This window comes from Podarcis vaucheri (assembly GCF_965113315.1).
Source record: "Podarcis vaucheri genome assembly, chromosome: 4".
Classification (NCBI taxonomy): domain Eukaryota; kingdom Metazoa; phylum Chordata; class Lepidosauria; order Squamata; family Lacertidae; genus Podarcis; species Podarcis vaucheri.
The window spans coordinates 54064449-54087682 of NC_138762.1; the positions used below are offsets into that span (position 1 = coordinate 54064449).

Consider the following 23234-nt stretch of genomic DNA (forward strand, 5'->3'; position numbering starts at 1 on the left):
TTCCAATATTTTCCCCCGTATTGTTTTATTTGACAGGCATTTACAACGTTCCATTCATATACCTAAAAACATAAAAATAGACCTTCTTTCAGCTTATAAAAGAAATATATAAGAACCTTTGACATTGACAGTTCATGACGTTATGTACAAGAACAATGGCACCCTCCAAGTACAGGACGTTCAGCATTTGACAAGCTTATTGTATTCTACTGGGGACAGCTAAAACATTGTCATGTCTAATAAATTGGTACACAACCGACTTGAATTTAAATATAGTGAGATAACACAGGGTGTAAAAACCTTGCTAAAGCTTTTTAAGAAAACAATGAAGAGATTGCAAAAGTTAAAGACAATAAAACTTTCAAAACACTGAATATAGTGCGGGTGAGACTCCAATATTGGCTGGGACACAAGGCAGCTGGTGCTGCCGCCCGGTAACATTTTCCATTCATGTCTCAAAATATAGCCACAGCTGATTGTATAAAATAGAATCCCTAAAGCTATTATAAAATTTTAGGCTTTCAGCGTACCTACTAATGTGTCAAACATCAATAGATACAAAAATGATCCCTTCAAAAAACCCGAAACCAAACAACAAAACTCTCTCCCCCCTTTTTTTTCGCAGATCAAAACTAAAATGGGAAAGCTATATAAATATTTAAACAGAAAAAAGTGCTCTTTAAAAATTATTTGGAAATCTTTAAATTTCGGTCACAACTTTACCCTGTTACAGATGTTTAAATAAGAATTTTTTAATTGAAAAAAAGAAGAAGTTTTATTGTTCAGAACATTGCTCATATTCCACAGTGGGTTGGGGCAGGGGAGCAATCAATAAGTACACTGATATCACAGAGGATAATAATAGGAGGAGGTCAGGTTTTTTGGCCACAAAATGTTCAATTTTTCCTGAGCCCTAACTTCATCAACCACAGAGGATCAAACTCATCCTAGATGCAGACTGTCTATTCCAACAGAATTTACAGCAGGGATTAATTTAACCCTCTTGGTTTCTCAGCTATTTAATGACATTGCTAACTTAATTCCAGTCTCAAATATGTACAGCTGTCCAGTTTTATATTTATTTTACAAAAAGGAAAAAAAAGATTATCCCTAAGAGTTTCCAGTTTAGAATTATACTATAAAACCAACATCCTCAACCCTTTCTAAAAGGGTTGCTTTACATCCTAGAGTTGGAACGAAAACACAATCTCATGTACCTTTACTCGGAAACAAGTCCTGCTGTGTCAAATGAGACTTAGTCCCTAGCAAGTGTGCATAAGATTGCAGGCTAACACTGTAAAATTCCCATCCCTTTGTGCCCTTGCATTTCAGGTAAAATACAAAAAATATCTTTTTCAAGTGTTAAATTTGGATCTCTTTTTCAAATAAAAAAAGAGTTTGGCATTGTTATAATTTTTTTCTTTAATGTAAAACTAGAACTTCCAACGTTGACATTAAATCAGACTAGCCACAGACCAAAGAGAACTCGGCACAACATAAATTCCAGATTTTCCCTCACACATTCCTAAAATATACATAGTGTTGCTGGATCCAGAGATCCTCCCTAGGCGACAGTAAGCTTTGTGAATGCTACTGTGTACAAGTACCTCCCATGCCAAACAAACGCTTGGTGTTGTCAGTACTGATCACTTGTGAAGGGATGGGGGAAAGGGGAGGCTGGTTCTGGTTCCTCCCCAAGCAAGTGACTGGACCATTCCGAGCTGACAGCCCCAAATATCTGTTCAGCAGTGCATGCGCAGTGCAGCTCCACCCCATGCATACCCCTGGGTACTGAATGAAAGATTTTTTTCCCCTCCACTCAAACGCAAACCATGGCATCCCATAAATTAGGGAAGTCCATGCACTGATGTCTGCTTCTTGGCATGGAACTCCCTTGCTGGAGGAGAGTGAGAAATGTTGACGTTTAAGGGGGATATAAGAATACTGCAGCCTGAAAGAGTTATTCCTTGCAGCTTCCTTGCTTAAGATGAACCCATGATTGACATGTCACATATAAAATTTGTTTGCTGCTTGTGCTATCAACTTAAGCAAATTTGATGCATTATTATTATTATTTTTAAAAACCACATACACACAACCACAGCAATGTGTATTCTAGTAAGATCTATGCATCACATTTCAATATGCAGCGCCTGATTAGTTTCGAATAAATAAAGCCCTTGGTAATGTACAGAGAAGGACTCAAGCTCATTCCAGTTTGTTTTGCTTCCCCCTCCCCTGTTACGCATTACCTTAAAGGAAAAGAGAAAGTGGGGGAGGCTGTGTGGTTTCAACCAGTTTAGCTGCCATAACTGTATGTGCAAGTGTGCATTCCATAGGGTCATTCTCCACAATGTGTAAGGGGTGGGGGTTGGGGGCACATCTATGCCTACCATCTAATGAGAAAGTGGCAGCTCTAAAGCTCAGTGTTCAGTTTCCTTGGTGGTACGAAATCTTCACGGCGGACCCAGATGACCTCTTCACTGTTGCCTTCCATGCTGCCATTAATTCCAGAGAGAGCAGCTTGCTTCTTTAGCTGAGTCATTCTGGACGCATGCGTCCCCAAAGCAAACCGCACTTTGTCGCCTCGGCACGACTGGCTGCTTGTAATGGAAGCCGCCTGTAGCTGCTCCTGAAGTTCTTTTTCCACCATGGTGCTCCGCAGAGGCTCGCAGTATTCTTCGTCGTCACTGAGAATGTCGGTTTCTTTAATGTCCTCTTGCTCTTCGTACTGGCCGAGGTCAAACTGTTCTTCTACCCAGCGGTCAGTGTCCTTGTTGTTGGAGGCCTGCTGGGGCTCTTTCTCAGGACTGCTGGCGAACACGGCATCTGAATCAATGGTAAATCTGTTTCGAGCCAGCCTCCGCCGCCGCCTCCCAAGAGACTTGCTTGGGGCAGACACTGTGTGCACACACAAAAATAAAACCCCAGATGCTTTTACAAACAATTGGTTACAAAACACTTCCCCCCAGAATTTGGCTTCCAAATCCTTTTTCACAATTATATTAGTCAAGGGTCAGCTGCCAAGAAGAAGGTTGGGCAACACCAACGTTTTCTGTGCAGGCAACTCGAATTTTAGACAGTTTCTGGGAATTATAAATTTTGCCAGTGACCTTTGAGAAATCTGGCCTCCAGCAGCTCCTCACTCTAGGATAATGGACCCCATTTTGTTGCCTGTTTGCTTTTCGTGCCAGGGCCATAGTGACAAACAGCCAATCCTGCTTTGTGGAAAGGGTGGTTGGTATTTAATGGTCCTCCATCTTTGCAGCTCTATTATTCTATGGCACAGGTTGGGAACCTTTTGTCAGCCTGAGGTGCCATATGCCCTCATGGGAAGACTTCCAGGGTCTGCCTGCCAGAGATGGCAAGAGGCAAAAATGGCTGCAGTAGCAGAAGTGACTCTTACTTTGGTACATACAGTGGGTTGCATTCTAGCCATGCAAAAGGCAGAGGTGCGGAGCTACGCTGGTGAAGGGTGTGGCCTGATGGAAGGACTGCAGCTTGCGGAGAGTTCCAAAGGCTGGATTCAGAGGCTTGGCGTTTGGCCCGCAGGCTTGAACTTTCCTGTTCTAAGATCTCCTTAGAGGGAAAACATGCTTTCCCAAGAATTCTGCATGTCTTGCAGTGAATGCCATAGCTTTTGATGGGGGGATGCATTTCTGCACCCAGAAGAAACAAGCAATGGGAGATGCATGAAGAAATGCTGTTCAATAAGATTCTCTGACACATGCACCTCCCCTTCAAACTTCAGGCCATTCACTACATGACAAATGGTGTCCATGCTCAATAGGTCTCTGATGAACTGAAGCAACCAAAAATGCCCCGTGTGTAAATGCAGACCACCCTACTTTCTTATGAAATGGACCAAAAAAATGTATTTAAGGAAGGAACCAATTTCCTATTCCTTCTTGCTTAATTGTGAGCTTAAGAGGGGAAAGTGAGTTAAGGTTATACTCTCCTCCCCAGAAGTCCGCATAGCACAGGCTAAGTATGGATCAGATCCAGAGATTGTAGGGAACTGATAATGAATAGATGCTAAAGAAGACTGTACAAGTCCATGGATGTGTGTCTATTCCAAAGGAGAAGCAAACCCCTTTGGTCATTCTCAAGGTCTTCCCAGCAACTGTGTAGCTATTCCAGTACAAGTTGCTTGCTTGTGAATTAGGCTCAAACCTAATTCTAAGCTGTTTGATACTTAACCACCAATCAGAAACACCCCTAAACCTGACATCATAAAGTTAACAGTCAGGCTGTAGAATTTTAAAGTGGAGAAAAAGGTAGAGCATTACACAGTTCCTGCTCTCTTGAGACAAATGTTCTGCTATTTAGGAACAAAAGGAGTCAGCAGGAAATTAAGGGAGCTCTACAGCAGAAAGGAAAACGCCAGTTTGTTTTTCCTCAGCACTCATAACCAGGCCTCTGAGGTGCAGAGTATTGCACAAAAAGTCCTGCTGTGAATATTATTGGTCTGTTACAAAAGAGGTAAAAATACCCAGGATACATGGTTAATTTTTCACTTAGATCCAGGATAAAAATCCCGTAAAGCTCCATATTTTGCTTTTTTCTTGAAGACAGCACAACTTTTCCTCTCTACTCTGTCCCACAATTATACGCTTTCCAGTTTGTTAGTTTGCTGAAGGTCAACTGATAATGTGATAATGCAACCACCTGCCCTAAGTCATGGGAAATACAGGTAGTCCCCACCCCCAAAAGGCAGCCTATGAAATAAATAAAAGATGGAGACAGAAGCTGAAAAGTCAGCAATTTCCCTCTTGCTTCAAGGTCTACTACTAAATTGTGTAGGCATGGATCCACCTTACAAGGGGTCTTCTAAGGACAGAGACACTTGCCTTCCTAAACGTAAATGTCTGCCTATTGGTAACACATCTGATGGACTAGTAAATAACCCCACCTGGATAACTTTCAAGCTTGAAAGGTTCTTGCCAAAGTACAATCCCCCACACCCTGAGCAATGTGCTTTTAAAGGAAGAGTGAGATTTGAACTCATGAGGAACATGAAAGCACCACCACCATTTTGCACAAATAAAGAACTCAGGCGTGTCTTACAGCGGTGGTTGGGTTACCGGGATCTTGAAAAGCTGTAACCCTACAGTACCTGCCCTGTTCATAGCTGGCCTTGCACCTTTTAAAGCACTGAGTCTTTTTCCTCCAAAAGGAACATACTGCTGGGATGAAGGCAAACTTTCAGTTTTAAGAAGCTGCCTTCTGTGCTTGTCGCGTAATATTGAGTGAATAGACTTCAGAAAGTCCTTCCGATGATCTGGGGAACTAGATGAAAGAAAGGAAAAAAGGAACACAAGTAAGGCACCAAGCTAGCAAAACTGTTTGCATTTGCATTCTATTTATTTAACTTAATTTGCTGTATAATGTTGCAAGCTGCTGTACAATCTTAAGTGAGTTCACCCTCACAAGAATCCTGTTAGATCAGCCACTGTTCTAACACTACAGACCGGGAGCTAAGGAGCAGAACAATGTCAAGGCCACAGAAAGACCCTGGCAATGATCAGAATCAAACCCAGGTCTTCCAGTTCTATGCCCAGCTTTCCTCAACATTATCTAGTCCTCTGTGTAACTATTGATCTGTTCATTCATCTTTTGTTGGCTGCTCTTGGCTGTGGCTTTCAGAGTGGCTTACAATAAACAGTAACAATAAGCTTCATTACAAGAGTCAAATATATTTGTATATTTAAAAACAGCACTCTCTTACCTACAACAAAGGTGGAATGACCTCTCTGGCCTGCCTTCAGACTCAGATTTCACATGAACAATCTCACAGACAGAATTGGCCTCTGCGTCTAGAAGGAAGATAAAAACACTTTAAAAAAACCCAGTGTTTTGAATTTTCATGGCTACTACGGCCATCCCCCGTGACTGACAAAAGGGAGAGCTATGCAAGATTCACCAGAACTGTGTGAGCATCAGCTTCTAAAGACTGCACCAAATGAGAGTTTGGGTACTTCCAGAGGAGCCACAGGCTGCACAATCCACATTTTAAAGCAAAGAGAATGAAATAAGAGAACAGCCTTTGGGATGATCTCTTATTGCTTATTCTGGGGCTTCAAGGGCAACATTGCCAGTCGTAAGTTGTACTCTTGAGCCTGCATGTTACAGCACAACAGAGAAAAGAATTGTAGGCTCACTTGCCACAAAACTATTCCGCTATCTGTTTTTAGGGCTTCATGCAGCTTCTCTGCTTGCTAGTGGGCTTCCAGCTGTTCAACAAGATTCAGCTTTCACCAGAGTGAACCTAACAACTCATACAGCCAGGCCACATGCAGTGTACACCAGCAGCGCATATTAGGAATACTTGTTTCATGCACTTCAAAAAAGTGTCTCTCTATTTATTCTCCATGACAGCAGTTTCTGGAGATCAGATCAGACAATAGAATTTTTGTAGACCGATATGCAGTACTACAAGACAAGTGAGTTGCAATCAAGGAAGGACCAGATGAACATCAATGCTGACCTAAACCACCTTCCAAGTTGGAAACACAATCTGGCAGCTTGAGGTTTAAACCTTTCTTTATATATGTAGGAAATGAACGGTGGTTTGCTTGTTTTAATGGTTGGTCAGCAACATGAAGCCACTGGTTAAAAGGGATTGGGAATGCTCTGAAATAAGAAAAACTAACATTGCTATAGCATAGGACCCAGTCGTTCCCAGAAAGTCTTTTGAGTGACTCAAGCTCAGCAGTGATCAACCTCAAATAAGGCTGCCTTGCATGCCTAAACAAGCATTTCACTGAACATGGCAAATGAGGCCTGGGATCATGGCAGGATGATTCATTCAGTGCTCAGAAGAATGGCTTTGAGTGGCTTACAGAATATTAAAGGAATCAGTCACAATACTCCATCAAAATAAAAAATTTAACAGGCAAAGATTTAAGCCATTTCCTCTTTTAAAATCAGTCAAAATTTAGGCAAAGGTTTGCTGACATCTCTCACTTATGTGGCGGCAGCAGGGAGGCCATCCCTGAGCAAGATGTCTCAGCACCACCAAGGTGTTACCACCACCAAAGAGGCTCTAGAGTTAATGGTGAACCACTGCAATTAAATGGCAGGGTACCTGCTTCCTCAAAGGATCTGGAAGCACAAAAACTGGGGAGGCTTCCTTCAGTACATAGGTCATGTGGGACATTTAAGGTTAAAACCAGAATAATGAACTGCAGTCAGAAAGAAGTAATTAATCCATGTTTTTGGAGTGAAATTATATGGGTTCTACACTCGTGCCAGTGTTAATAATGAATTTTGGAACCATGGTATTTTACAAACTTTTTTCAAGGGCAAGCCCACACAGAGTTCACTACAGCAGAGATAGTGTGTTTTAATTTCAGGAGAAGCTGAACAGCCACATTTGCCACACCAAAAGGCATAGTATGCTAGACAGTTGCTGTATTTTTTCAGTCTTTCATTTGGTTTTACATCGAAGAGTCTGTTGAGGTTATTTTCTATTTTTCTGTTGTTGGAACTTGCTTTTATTTGCTCCATTTTTTGTACGTATGTTTTGGTACCTGCCTTGAATGTCTGGGAAAGCACAAAGGTTTTTAAGTAAGATAAACACATCATGGATGTTGGCTCATATTATGGCTCTTATGATCTGTATTGTTTTCTTGGTACTGTTGCTGTGGGTTGGTTTGTCATGATCTTTGGCTAGAACAACAAACTTACATTGTAGTAAAAAAATAAATTAAAAGCAGATCCAAACACAAAGAAAAATGTTTGCTTGCTACCTGCGCTTGCCGGTGCCCGAACTTGCAGAGCTTCTAAAGGAATCATGTGACGGAAACGGAATGGGTCTGAGTCTTCGTATATTGAAGCCCTGTGTGATCCTCCCTATATAAGAGCAGGGAGAGAACCATGCCTATTATTATTTTTATAGCACTGACTTCACACCTGTGGTCTGAAGTATCCACAGAAATAAAGCTAATGAAACTCTTTCCTACGAATGTGTTTTCCCTTTCCTTTAGCAATCTATCTCTGCCCATTTCTTAAGAATAATGTTGCTAGCCAGCACTGCATTCAGGTTTCTTTCATTCCACTTGCCTGGGAATGAAAGGCAATCACTCCTCTGTTGACCACCTCCCCATCCCACAGACCTGAGAAAACTTTAGGTTCAAATATCTCACAAATACTATTTGTCGGTTTTATTTTGCAATGTGGTGTACTGTCCATAGTATACTGTTTGCAGCTTCTTCCAGATCTGGGAACTGGTAATGACTTATCAAAGTCCGCTCAGCTTCTCTCAGCTAGTAAAGTACTAAGGCAGTGTTTCTCAATCTTTTTCAACCCATGCCCTCTTTTAACTAACATTTAAATCCCATACCCCCTTCAAACCTGGCTCCCCTAATTATTTTATTTGAATTTTCAAAAGGATTAAAACACTCCTGGCCCTCCGATCTACAATAGTCCCCCCCAACGCCCCTCCACATTTGAGAAACACTGCACTGTACAATGCAAGGTGTGCAATGCATTGTGTAGTTGCTGACTATGTCCAAAATAGCAACTGCAAGTGCCTGCAATGATTCTGAAAATGCCATATGAAATTGAGGAGAGCTGCTTAATATAAGCAACAGTTGTGCTCAGTTCCTTCAAAAGAATTGGGGTGAGGTGCACTGTCCACCTCAAGTTGCCCATCTGACTTTACTGGAAGTCACCTGCGATGTTGCCTATCCATTGGGAGGCTACCTTTGAAGGATAGCATTGTGCCCCTCAAAGGCATCCTTTGAGGGGCACAGCTTCCCAGCTGAGATGCAACCTGTGAGCACAATGCTATCTGTACACTTGGAGGTGGCATGCTTCTGAATACGAGCTGCTGAAACAAACAGGAGGAAAGAGCGCTGTTCCACTCAGATCCTGCTTTCTGGGTTTCTCGCAAGCATTTGGTTGGCCACTGTGAGAACAGGATGCTGTCCTAGACGGGCCATTGATCTGATACAACAGGGCTCTTCCTGTGTTCTTAAAGCTAACAGAAAGATGGAGTCCTTCAAAGGCAGCCCGGCTTCTGCCTCCACATCCCTTCCTGAGAGGTGACTTCACATGTGTAAGTCTATCTACTGGGAACTGCAAGGAAGCTTCAGCATGTGTTGGTTTTAAAGGAGTTACTGATAGTGTTATTTACTGTAATAGAATAACTTACCAATTTTTTCTTCTGTTTGGAGCCATCTTTATAGACAAGAACCACAGCAGTTTTGAATACTAGAGAGGGACCAAAATATAGAGAAAACCAGTAATTTGTAGCATGGAATAGATGGTTAAGTCAAAGGAGTGGGAAAAGGGGAGGTGGATACATCCCCAAGTACATATCCCATGCACCCAAACAACTAAGTTTATGCTTGGAAATTTCAAATGATTATCACATCATCATCATTTTCGTATTTATACCCCACCCATCTAACTGGGTTGTCCCAGCCTCTCTGGGCGGCTCCCAAAATATATAAAAACATAATAACATTATCATTGAAATATTTTACAATAAAAAACATGGTTGGGAAATATTATCATATGTAATGCTGATACATTAGCTTTCAAAACAATATAGTGATGGTGGGGGGTTATGAATGCAAAACATTAAAAAGACATAGCTTATTAAAAATATGAAATAATTTATACTACCTAGAATAGATGCTGACAAAATCAAGTGTCAGTACACTGTTTCCCCCCCACCCCAACTGCTACAGATATATTATTATACCTTTGCATGCAAGTATTCTAAATCATGCATGCAAGTATTCTAAATATATCTCAATCTACTGGTATATCTCTGATTGGTTTGCAGTAAATAGGCATGGATTTCTGACTTCCCCTCATCCTAACATTATATTCCTGAAATGAAGAAAGATTAAGGTAAACAGGAATGGGTTTGAGCATGGAAGGAGTGTGAGCACCATTCAGCTCTGATACCGAAAGCAAATTTATGGAATTTAATACTAAATTCATGTCTTTTGCATTAGGCTCTGGTTGGTGGATCTAAGTAAGGGCTCTAATAAAAAACGAAGCACATCTCACAAACCTGAAGTCTGCCCACCATACTTCTAGATAATAGCTTTATATTAAAACATTACAGACACTTAAACTGGTTATCATCAAACTACATATTGTGGGAATTATTTTATGCATTATAATGGGATTACTCCAGAGCAAGCAGTTTAATGATTACCAGTTAATTTTCTTGATTGAATAAGGTTCCTATAAGCAATCAACATAATAGTAGCTCATATATTTAAAAAGGACAAAATTCAGTGAATAAAGTCCCAGATATCCATAAGTTACAAAGCCAATGTATTACTTCAAAAGAGTTTTTTTTAAAATCCATGCTGCTAATCTTATTAAATTGTCATGCATTCCTAGTTCATCTGCAGGCAATTAATTCTGCCACACTGCTGTGCTAAGGAAAGGAACCAGCATCAACATTTACATGGGAGTAAAATGTAGGCCAATAGCCCTGATGGATCTAAATTGAGGATGGAAGGAGAAACTGGTTGATCATGGTTAGACACCATTTTCAACCAGAGCAGACTGGGCTCCTAAATTTACATGACTGACACGTGAAGAGTAATTTTCAGGATGTGCTGATTCAGTTCAGCCAAAACCTATAAGCTCATGGTACCCATGCCTAAGGGACGCGGGTGGCGCTGTGGGTTAAACCACAGAGCCTAGGATTTGCTGATCAGAAGGTCGGCGATTCAAATCCCCGCTACGGGGTGAGCTCCCGTTGCTCGGTCCCTGCTCCTGCCAACCTAGCAGTTTGAAAGCACGTCGTCAAAGTGCAAGTAGATAAATAGGTACCGCTCCGGCGGGAAGGTAAACGGTGTTTCCGTGCACTGCTCTGGTTCGCCAGAAGCGGCTTAGTCATGCTGACCCGGAAGCTGTACACCGGCTCCCTTGGCCAATAAAGCAAGATGAGCGCCGCAACCCCAGAGTCGGTCACGACTGGACCTAAAGGTCAGGGGTCCCTTTACCTTTACCCATGCCTAACCTACTCACAATACAGAGGCGATTTCATGAACTATACATTCCACATGGCAAGAGGAGCAATTTTGGTGCATGGAAGTCCTGTGGCACAACAGACACTACTTTTTTTTTAGGGGAAGGTACTTTTTCTTGCACTTACTGTTTATTGCTAAAGTAGTTTACATTTAAGCACTGGCCTGGTAGTCCACCTCTAGCAGCAAGGACTCCTATGCAGGCCAAACAGCAGGGATAGAACACTCTGCACCTCCCCTTTGCTTAGCATAAAAGCCAAGCTACCAGAAGAAGAAAGCCCCCTCTTCTGTGCCCAGCACAAAAATTTAGCAGGCTGCTGCAAGCGGAACACAGCTCCTCATTTCTCTTCTGCCAGGCCCCAGCACTGTTGCAAGCTAGCAACTTTTGTGGGCTTATTTGCAAGGCTGTGTTAAAGCACTAACCTGGAATGGTAGGAGACGCCCCTGGAGCTGTGACCCCAGAAACAATCACTGGCAAATTCTGCCTAAGTTCTAAATGAAAACTATCATTTGCTTTGTTTTGGGGGGGGGAAAGCACATACCAAATGCTGCCAATTCAGGTTCCTTTTTCCACTTCCCAAGCGATGTGGGAGGATTAAGCCAGATGACTGTGGTGTGCAAAAGTAAGTCTCCCATAGAAAGATCTGCAACCTGCCAACCAGAGAAACGCAGATAGAAAAGAAACGTCAGTGTGCATTTTAAAAACTGGTTTCATAAAATTATTGACACTGAAGCATGCAGGTGAATTCTTGTAATGGGATTTTAAAATGATGGCTTTGCAAGTCTAAACAAAAGAAATGCTTCAAAAACTGCAACGTGTGTCAAACGAAGGCCTGGAGGAGCAGATCTGGCCCCTGGGCCTGAGGTTCTCCATTCCTGGCCTACTGCAGGCTGTACTCCCTACCCCAAATGGAAGAGAGAAGATGCACTGGCTGGTGCTGAAAAGCAAGGCATGTGAATTTCATGTCCTCAGCATCAGCTGATGCTAGGAACAAGACAAGCAGTTCCAATTTTAGGCATTCCTAGTATATTTAAGATAATGTTTTTTCTTTGAATGATGCATGGGTAAATGTAATCTAACATAAACCAATGAAACCCATACAATTTATTGGCTAAGATTTCCTTGAATGACAGCCCTAGTCCTAACAATTTCCATTTTCAGCTTCCAGATAGGCTTTCTTTACAGGTATTAAACATTACTTTCTAATGCACCATTGGCCACATCATTGTTTCGAGGAATATAGGCTGAAAGCGAAGGAAAAGGAAACAAACCGAAGCAGCCTGGATATATAGATAGGACAGTCATATAGTGCATGGGTTGGATAGTTATGCATTATTTATTTAATTTAATAATTTATAAATCAGTTCCACTGGGGCATCCCAAAGTGATTTAAAATATAACAAAAATATAAAACAGGCTTATATAAAAGAGTTGCATATGTAAAAACAATTACAACTTATATGTAACAGTTTCAGACAAGAGACATAAAATCAGTTTAAACCCAGCACAGATATCATCTGGGATAAAGATCTCCTTTCAGAAGGCTATATATACCATACCAACACAGTACCTGAACCAGAATTTATACAGTTGCCACCAAGGCGTGTCTTCTGGAGTGTATGTGTTGTTTATGCTTTGTGAGACAGTGCAAGAAAATAGAACTAACAATTAGAAATAAGAGATTAAATTCTTAAGTCACAAAAGATATATCATCCTTTAAAAAAAATAATCAAAATATCTTCCAAACTATCAAGAACATGCCCTTACCTCTTTTTTGTCTCCTGTTTGCTCTGCAATGAGCTGGTCAAACACAGCACCATATTCCTCATGGATTTTCTGCATTTCATTAATATGGCTGGCAACTTTGTTCATTGTTTTTATGGCCACTAGAAGAAGAAAGGCAAAGAAACAGAAAGCAATGAGAGCAGAGATATCAGACTGCATTACTATCCTTTGGGAGATTTTGTCTGCATTACATTTCTACTGCATTTTTAGAATATATAGACAATTGTCCTTGTGCTCTTGGTTTGCAACACAACACCTTCCATCACAATGTATTTGACCTGCTGGCCGGGAATAGGTTATTCTTTTTCCTGCGTTATCTTTTCATTATGTCCCTCAGTCTGCAGCAATGCTGTGATTTATCAGCCAAACAGGAGAGTTAGTGCAGGCTGGGCAGAGTGTGTGAAGAAGCAGTGATTAAATTTGGACTCACTGAACTACAGTCTTGATAGTACTGAGGGACAGTAGCTGTGCAATTTTATTTTTAATGAATCACAACCAGTTAGGCAGCCATGCAATGCATACTACAGTATTGCACATACACCGTTTTTAACTACTCAGCAACACATGCAAAACTGAATGCTCTGCATGTGTTAATGCAACAGCATGACCACCCACTGGTGTGATCAATTACAGAACAGAATGTGCAGGTGTTGCCCTGTGTATGCACTCCTAGAGACTATCTTCAAGCACATAGCTTCTCAGTTAAGATCCCTAAAGTTTCCAGGGTGGGTTGACCTTATCTTTTCTGTACTGCTTGAAGGGCTTTGGCACATCTGAGAACATGCAACAAAACATCCCTTTATCCCTACCCCACATCTTCATAAGCAAGGACCAATTAAACCTCTAGGTGCAGGTTCCCCACATACCTTTAGCTACATGAACTCCTTTCAAGAGTTACAAATGTGGGTCACCTTGTAACATGTTAAGTGGCTTTACAGAACACAAGAAGGGCCCTCCTGGATTAGACCAAAGGCTTACCTGGTCCAGCATTCTGGTCTCCTGCAGCTGTCTGTGGGACACTTGCAAGTAGGATGCAGGAACATTTGACAAAAACAAATGCGTAATAAAACTTGGCACACGTTAAGCTTTAAAATCGCACTCAATATCAGCTTACCATCCAGGTGATAATGCTCTTCACTGTCTGCATCAGTGAGGGCAAAGAGTTCTTTCAGCAAAAGAGGGTACTTCAATATCCTCTGGATGGGTTTGATGAGGTACGACTCTAGCGTGGACGAGTGTTGTCGTCTGGGATTCTGAGCATCCAAAAAAGCCTTAAACGCAGTGTCTGTCTTAGCTAAAGGATTGGAAATAAAAAGCAACTCTCAGGACATGACAAAAATGTTTCGCTTCATTTTTTAAAAATATATATTATTACATATTATTTATCTACCACTCTCTCTGCCTGAAGGTACTCAAGGTGGCAAACAAAATACAGATTTACAATAAGATGAATATTATTAAATTTTAAGGTGTAGCCACCACCCATATGGTTTGTGGGGTGACAGATTTCTCAAGCACCATTCCAACAAGAAAACAGGAAGGCAGGTGATGAGGGTGGTGGGGAAAGCGGTGAGAAAAATACCCAAAACTCAAGCATGGAAATGTGACTTCATGAAAATGGATACGGAAACAGTCAGTTGAATGAGGTGCCTATAATGGAATCAGCTGACATGCACAGGGTTTGTACAGGGAGGTAAGGGAGTGTAAGTTTGCACATGGACTGCATTTTTTTTTAATCCACTTGGAAGGCACAAGAGAAAAGTATTGTTGGCTGGCAGTATTTGAAGATTGTGGTATGCAGCTTCATGGGCAGGTCATTAACAGAAGGCCTCTTCCCCTCCTAGGGCTTGCTCCCTGGAGGAGAGGGGGACTGTGGCACAGTGCTAAAGCAAACGCTTTACCTGCAGAGAGGTCTTAGGTTCAATCTCAGGCGTTTCAAGACACAACTAGGAAAGACTCCTGCCTGAAATCCTGGACAGCCCCTGCTAGATGGATCAATATTGATCTAGATGGACCAGTGGCCCAGCTTCCTCCCTGTGGTTTCCCATCAGATATTAAATACTGTATGGTGATTACATCCTCCCAACGCCATTTGAACTTCCTTGGTTGCCAGAAAGCTGATTAACGTTATATGACAATACAAGAAGCAACTCTCCATCTCCTCTCCTACCTAGAGCTACCTGCCTCATCCCACCCATAGCACCAGCCAACACATCCTCTATGTACACCATCCATGATAAATATTTGTATGGACTAGCAGAAAGGAGGCTTCATGAAATGGCTCCCTCTTTGGCCTCCCCCACTTGATATGTGCACAGACCTGAATGCAGTCCAGGGATCAATGGATCCCTGTGCAAAAATAAATCAACCTTATGTTACACTACAGAACTTGCAACTTCCTTTTCCACCATCTCGTTTGTTTGGGGAAGAGTTTGCTGATACAAGCACCCCAGTTTCCAGAAGATGAATTACTTAAGCAAAGAGAACTCTGAATAGGTTTGTTACCATCCAATATACAAGAGAAAAAAAGAGAGAAAAAGTGACACACATATTGTATCACTCATCATCCTGGTATTAAACCTGTATTAACAGTTTTGAAAGACCTCAAAAGATCGCACAGCAAAATAATCCATGTCTGTATTCACAGGGCTACAAGCACATATAGCTCTAGTATTGCCGAAACCCTGCACGTAGTGATGCAATGTTACGGCTTGAGAGAGGCTACCACACAATTTGAGAATAAGGGAGGTATGTTGCGTTCATATAGCTCTTACCTTTCACAAGAACTTTTGGAACTTTTGTATGGCTGGCACAAAAGGCACTGTAGAGCTTGAAACGATCAGCATAATAAAGGAATGACCCACCCAAGGAAAATAACACTTTCTAGGATCAAGAGAATGGAAAGCAGAGAATTTTAGCTGGTTTGTTTGTTTTTTAATAGTGCATTCAGACTTTCTATAAAGTATACAATACTTTTTCTCATCCCTCCGCCCATATCATACGACTAGAGCTTTTGAGACCAGAAGGGGAAGGAAGTTGGTAATTCGGAATACAAGGAATGTCTTAACTATCAACCGATTTCATTGGCAAGCCTCAGTTTCAAGCACAATAAGAATGTAAAAAAAAAAATGCACAAGATTCTACTTAGAACATTTCTATTGACAAAAAGCCTTGACGTGGGGGCAGGGGGAAAGGGCTACTGGAGTTTCCCTCTCTTCCTAATAAAATCTTAAAATGTGAATTCACAGGAATTTATTTATTTATTTATTTAATTCATAAACTTCCCTTTATCCAAGGATCACAGGGCAGTTTATAGTATTTACCCCCTCCCTACATTTTGCCATCTGGACATTTATGATGGATGCTTTTGGGGACCAATAAGAAAACACTGGCCCCTTTGGAGGAAGGTGGACATTTTCATTTCTGAAGGAGGTAGTTCAGAAATCTAGAATTCCCTCCTACCTTCAGAGGGAATGAGGAAAGTTTCTGGGTAGCATCCATAGCAACAGACCATCAAAAGCTGCTTCATGAAGGGAGAGATCACTACCAAGAGACTGACCTTATTATTTATTTAATGCACAGCCCTACAAGAAACCCACACCTAGGGATCATTTACCACACAATCCTGCTCTCTTACTGAGGTCAGATGAAAGTAAAAAACTGAAACAATCTGCACTTAAATGAAAAAGATTTATAGAACATGCACATATTCCCGTTTAGTAATGTTATAACCTAATAATACAATATTTAAAACAGTTTTCAGTTCTTCTGATACTGCTTCTTTGCAATTATTTTTTACTTTTTTTCTTTACATTTCTTTTATGTATTATGTAATTCCTGGTAACAGGAAAGAGAAGGGTAATAAAGAAGTGGCTTTCTTTTCTGCTTTTTTGTCAAGAGCAAACAGAATGCAGTTTATAGTTCAGATTTCCACAGTTATTTTCTAGAAAATGGCACACTAGCCTTGCCTGAAATGAGGTCTTAAGACAAGACAATGAAATTTCTGTTGTTTACTCTTCAACAAAAATACAAGTGAGAAACTGGATATGAAAACATCCTTATGGCATACTATGAATTGAATTGAATTGAATTAAATTAAATTAATGGAGAGTTAGGAGTAATGCTAATGAATAATTAAAATAAATGCTTACTTTAAACTGGTCAACTTTTTCAAGCTTTTCCAGATCTGGAACCAACCTCACCCCATCTTCAAGCGTTTTCAGGAATTCAACCTGAAATGCCACCATTTCAGTCAAATTTCCAAAGAGAACGTCAAGCTGGTGAGAAAGAAATAGGGAAACATGGGTTGAAATTTATTCCTCTCACATGAAATATGTAACAACACATTATCTCTACATTTTTAGACTCCTAAATGCCAGCAATCTGATTTTAGTATAAAAGTCTAATCCTGCTAACCAGCCTTTATTTGAACATGTTTGCCCTTACAAATCCTTGGCAATATCAGTCATCAGCTTCATTATGCTAAAAAATCCATTTCAGAATTTCACGGTTCGAATCTACACTGCATCTTGTTTAATTTCAGCCAACAAACCTTCCTGAACAATATGCTGGGAAAAGCTCCATACCTCTTCTTGAGTGAGGAATGTTTCCTTTTGCAGAGGCATCAGGTATCTCTCCATTAGACAATTTAAATCCTGGAAGTAAAAGAATATTACTTTAGATGCATTTTCTCCTAATCCTAGAAAGTATAGGTTTAAAGCATCTTCCTAGAGCTAGTTTGCACATAATGTAAACAGAATTTAGCAAAACGTAAAAGAAGACTCAGCACGTCTGATCTAAGCATTGGGCTCATACTCTCCCCCAACCCTCTCTTCATTCAGTGTGGTAAAGAAGGGTTTCTGCCTTGTTAACTTTCAGTTGCAAAGAACCCCTACATAGTGAACCATAAATTGTGGTAAAACACAATGATTGGTTAAACAAGCCATCTTAATAAACTATTGGCTAGGTCACATGACACAGTAAACAAAGCCAAGGCTTACAGGGACCATGCAAACATGTGGGCTCCCAGAGAGAGCCATTTGCAGCCACTTAGCTCCTGCCAGAACTTTGACATCAGCGGGGAATAGAAAAATGCCCTGCTCTACCAGGTTTGTGACTAAGAGACAGAAGTTTAAGACTAGGGATTTCACAAACAATCTAATGGGAGTGCTTGCAAAGGCGAACATGCTTTCTCTGGTGAGCAGGATACAGAGGAGCAGCTACTACTCCCACCTGACTCTAAGTTTCCACCACCACCACCCTTTCTTGTTCACCTCACTAAGCTTATCCAGGACTGGAGAAGATGGGAGATGGCGGTGGCGATGCTCAGAGCACCCATGCCCTTGTGAGGATTACACATTCCAGCATCACTTGTGGGAAACTGAGGGTTGTACCAATTTCCCCGCAGGGATGCTAGGGTGCGCAGTCCCAAGTGCTTTTCTGTGTCTGCTTCTTCCCTTTCTCCTGCATCAGCCAAGGTTTTCAGGCCATGGGGTGGGCAGGTGAAGACAATGGACAGTCCAGTTGCCCATGCGTTTTATGTGCAGGCTTCAGGGGAGCACACACAAAGGATCAAGCCCCTTTCAGGGTGAGCCCATCCCTCCACACTGCCTTTTATACATGACTATTAAGCATTTCCCAAAAGCAGCAGTTCACCTTGACATATGTGCGTTCTGTTTCAAGGAGTTCACAAATAACCTTGCGCAGTTTGTCAGCATCGGTTAGCTGTCTTGTAGTGGCTTGCTGAGGCCCAGTAAATTCCTGAGGGGTCACACAAGAGTCAGACGAATTCATCTCATGAAGACTGCGACAAAAAGCAGCAACCTGTTCTGTGCTCTTGAAAATTAAAAACACACATATAGCCGATGTTATTTGCCAGAAACAATGGTGCCATCGTTACCAGTCCCATTGAAATGTCCAGATTAAGCTATCATCATTGTTTCTCCGATTTAAAAAACGTCAAATTACCGGGCTCTTCTAAAGCAAAATGTGGCATATTACATCGACACCAGAAGAATGCAAATTACACATGATTACTTTTCTAAAGGAACTATGCGATGCTGTACACAAGGTAATTAAAGCATGCTACAAGCCCAGTCCTGAAGCCTGCTGCACTAGGAAATAGCTGCTTAGGACAGGGTTTACCAACTGCTGCATCAGCACAACTTCACAAGAGGTTATATCAACAGTGCAGAAATGTTATTCAGATGTCGCAGTAAGAGAGCTGGCTCAAATGTCCAGGTCTGAGATGCCAATTACTGAGATATTCACACCCTTAGGAGTTTGCTAGAATTGCTTGACACAAGATTGTTCCCAGGAGGCCAAGCAGAGAAGACACTGAATATGCCTTTTATTTTAAACTGACAGGTTTTACTACCACCCGCTTGTTTACCTCATTTGCCATTTTGTTGTTGCTGAGGGAAAGGGGCACGATGGCACTCCACAATACAGAAATTGCCCAGCTGCGCTACTATCTGGACAGGGATAGCCTAATTTCTGTTCTCTATGCTCTGATAATCTCTAGGTTTGATTACTGCAACATGTTATATGTAGGGCTGCCTCTGAAGACAGTTCAGAAACTTCCACTGGTGTAGAATTGCCATGTTGCTCACTGGGAGAAGACAATTTCAGCATATTACACCATTTCTGGTCCAGCTGAACTGGTTGCCAATTAAGTTTCTGGGCCCAATTCAAAGTGCTGGCTTTGACCTATAAAGCCTTAAATGGATTAGGACCTCACTGAGGTGGCTATCCATTTGTGCAATGCTCTCCCCAGGAAGGCTCATCTGGCACCATCATTACTTATCTTTACATGCCAGGTGTTTGTTTGATTAACCTTCTATGGCTTTTTAAATGTGTTGGTGGGAGAAGGGTTACTGATTTATGTTATGAAATGTCCTGTGACCTTCAAATGAAGGGCAGTATACAAATTTAATTAATATGACAACAACAGCAGAAAGGTCCAGAAGAACTGACAATAATCTAGACTGTTGCTGACCAGAAATGTCAATTAGAGGGTTGGAAGCTTGTAGCCACTATCTGACATCAAGCAAAAGTTTCTACAAAGCCTATTATTAGTTGATTAGCTCAAGAGCAGGAAAGCACAACACATACAGGACACAGTAGAGCATGAGACTCTTAATCTCAGAGTTGAGGGTTCAAGCCCCATGTTGGGCAAAAGATTCCTGCATTGCAGGGGGTTGGAGTAGATGACCCTTGGGGTCCCTTCCAACACTCCATTTCTACAATATACCAGGAGAGTAAACAGGAGCATTTTTGTTGGGGTCAAGGAATATGGAGATCTGAACTGGAAGGGGTGTTTCTGGTTCCAGTTCTTAGAAGAGGGAAATGTACCCTAATCATCCACAGATCATGAGGACCAAATGAACCTCTCCAGCTACCATATGCCCCTTGGAGAGCATATCAAAGGTATGTAGGAAACCAGAAAGCAATTGAGTTTCTTTATTGGTGTGTGGGATAGGTAAGGTTGAGTAATTGAAACAGAGACTTCAGCACAAGGTTATTTTTAGAGACTCTCTCCTACTGAATCTTTGCAGGATTTAGCTTGTGCTAACAGAAAGCTAAAAACACACACACAGCACTGACCCAATAAAAGTTATATAGCTTATGAAAATGTTATTTCATATTGCAATATGTGTTTGTATGTGAATATCATACAATGTGTATGTAATATACACACATATTCCACCAAGTCTTGCAAGTTTGCATTTGATTGTGAAGTTTATGGTTTGCTGAACCAGAAACAGAGCTCTAGTGCCTTATTGAACATTGTGTTTTGTTTTTTTGTGTGATTTCCATGAAGACCAATGAATTTAAATACATGACAAAAGGCATATGAGGCCAGCAGGTTTATAAGCCAGCAGGGGTTATATGGACATGCCTAACACAATTTTGATTGCTTAGAAAAAGGACCACCATAGTTGTGCAAATTGCAGTGGTCACATATAAAGCCAAGCCCCACACAGAGGAACAGTTTGACGCACAAGACATCAAAGCACAAATAAAAGTTTTAAAGAGAACTACAATCATGGACTTATTGACAGGACATGTCAATATCCTGACAAATACCGGTTCATAACAATTTTCAGAAGTTTTTACACAAACTTTTCTATCTTTAGACAAATTGCCTGCTATTATATCCAGAAGGAACAACACGTGATTCTTTAACATGCCAAAGATACAAAATACAGCCGAAAAACTGTACATGGAATTCTTAGCTGCTATAAGCATGAGCTTTCATAGGCAAGAATCTACTTCATCTGAGACCTGCTTAATCACATATCTTTAAAGTTAACTGATAGTAAAAGCAATAATTATCTCATCCACTAATATGGATCTTTTCTTGAAAAATATGTGTATTAAAGATCAGCATTTATTACATATTTTAAAGAGAAGTAGTAATTGCTGGAGATCCAAATTGTCATTCACTTCGGTTGGAAATAATCTGCATTTTTAGGCTTGCAGAATTAGATGCACCCAAGGACCAATAAAAGCCACATTAAAAATGCTCCCCCCCTTTCCACAATACAATAACATTTTGCTCCCCAAGATTTCTACCTCATCCAACTATAAAACAGCTGAATCTCAAATTTCACTGCTTATTTAATGTTCTTTCAGCTGGATAACAAATTTCACCCCCATCTCACCTTGTGTGATATTCTGGTGACCCAGATTATTGCATGTTCAAGGCAAGACTTGGAAAAAACCCCAATTTGCTTTGATAGCATCAGCCAATTATTCCTTTAAAATGCAGCATAACAACATAACATTCTCTCATTATTTCCGCTATATGGTAGATCTCACCATATGAAGCATATGCCGAAGAGAATCAGAAGCTCTCCCAGTGCCTTCATTTCTGGGCTTACGTTTAACTCTCCAATAAACTGACATCACCAAAACGATGTTACTCTGACAATACCATTATTCGCCATTTTCAGCAATAAAAAATGGACGGAGGGTAGACACACCCCACATCGAGATTTCTTGACCTACTTTATGGGTAAAAAAAAAAATACATATGCTCATTCCAGTTCATAGTATTCCTGACTGCTGGATACCTTCTTGCATGTTAATGAGAATGGGCAGCTACCAGATTCCTCTTGTATTCCTCTTCAGACTTTACACGCTCAATAGAGTCAACTAGAATGAAATTCTCTGATTTAAGCTGCAGAGTCAGTCCTTAATTCTCCCTTTCAAGGAGCTTTCGAAAAAGTACTCAAGCAAGGACAGCTTAAACTTGAAAGGAAGAAGCAAAATCCCCGGTGGAAAATAAATGTCTATTGCCTGAGGCTCCGGAGAGCTGATTGGCTACAACCTGTGCTGCACAAGAATATTAACATTTCCAGAAATAAAGCAGGTTGCCAATTAGAAATCTTTGAAAGCCAATAGCTGGTAAGATATTTTACAAATCATACCAGTAGACGGTGAGAGAACGTAATTAATGTGCTTTGAATGCAAGAAGCAAAACGACTGTCCTTCATTGCTAAAATTTAAGGGGGAAACATGTTCAAAATACTTTAATAATTTGAACAAAAATCATGACTCTTTGCTACCATCGCTAGCTAATTAGCTGCAGTGCTAAGATATAGCTGCCTTAATTTAGATGAAAGGCAACAAACAGCCAGCAGTTTTTTCTCCCCAAAAGGGGATTTGAAATAAAAATATCAAGTCAAAACAGGGCAGAGGGTGCATTTTACACCCACACAACCAAATCAGCACAGCTCATTTCGGGAATGAGTAGTACAAAATATATTTGCCCATTCAGAGTGGGTACAATCCACACTCTAATTTAGCTTTGTGATATCATTATGTAGGAAAATTAGACTGAACAGGTTTCATGCAGAAAACCAGATTTGGCTATATCACGAATGAAGAAAGACAGAAAACCAAATCAGAGTATAGACAATGCTTTTTGCTCTTGCTCTGAATTAGCACCATGGTGTTGTCACTTAGCCAATCTGATGGGCTGTAATGACAGGTTGTTATCGTGATGGCCATGTGATCCTTGACTGGCTCAGATTCTCTAAAGAAGAAGCCCTTTGAGCTTTTCGTTTGCTTGCTTTAAATTATACTGAGCCTGCGGATTGGGGAGAGAAGCAGCCCAAAAAAGAGGGGGGGCTATACCAGAAAAGCAAGGGGGGCTATATAAAACCTTTCAGCCTGTTGAAATCTCCTTTCCACCCCCCAAAAAACATTTTCATGGGTACCAATTCAACCCATCTGTGTGTACATATATGTACATCGTGTGTATTACAGGATAATACAATGGCTCTCCTCCCGCAGGGAGCATCTCAGTGACAGCCAGACCACCCCCAGTCAGATGTGAATTGAACAGCACAATGCTGTTAAAGTGTGATTGGTTTTTTTGGCAGAAAGCAAAGAGATGCAGTTGGAAACATCACTGGGATGAGAGGTCAACCAAATCC

The 23234-nt window shown here is 41.0% G+C and overlaps 1 protein-coding gene across 11 annotated transcripts in view; it reads right to left on the minus strand.

Moving 5' to 3' along the window:
• TIAM1 (TIAM Rac1 associated GEF 1) overlaps positions 1-23234 on the minus strand; it is a 188912-nt gene continuing 165678 nt past the window's right edge. For 8 of the 11 annotated variants that reach the window (XM_082220678.1, XM_082220684.1, XM_082220686.1 and 5 more), the window contains 12 exons: positions 18445-18624; positions 17376-17444; positions 16941-17066; positions 15564-15672; positions 13904-14083; positions 12772-12890; positions 11546-11654; positions 9158-9216; positions 7752-7854; positions 5729-5816; positions 5117-5289; positions 1-2901 (listed from right to left, as the gene is read on the minus strand). In XM_082220678.1, coding sequence (XP_082076804.1) covers positions 2417-2901; positions 5117-5289; positions 5729-5816; positions 7752-7854; positions 9158-9216; positions 11546-11654; positions 12772-12890; positions 13904-14083; positions 15564-15672; positions 16941-17066; positions 17376-17444; positions 18445-18624 — 1800 coding nt within the window. In that variant the 3' untranslated portion in view covers positions 1-2416. Of the gene's footprint in view, positions 2902-5067; positions 5290-5728; positions 5817-7751; positions 7855-9157; positions 9217-11545; positions 11655-12771; positions 12891-13903; positions 14084-15563; positions 15673-16940; positions 17067-17375; positions 17445-18444; positions 18625-23234 lie in introns of all 11 variants that reach the window. The other 3 variants (XM_082220688.1, XM_082220687.1, XM_082220679.1) reach the window with 3 other exon arrangements.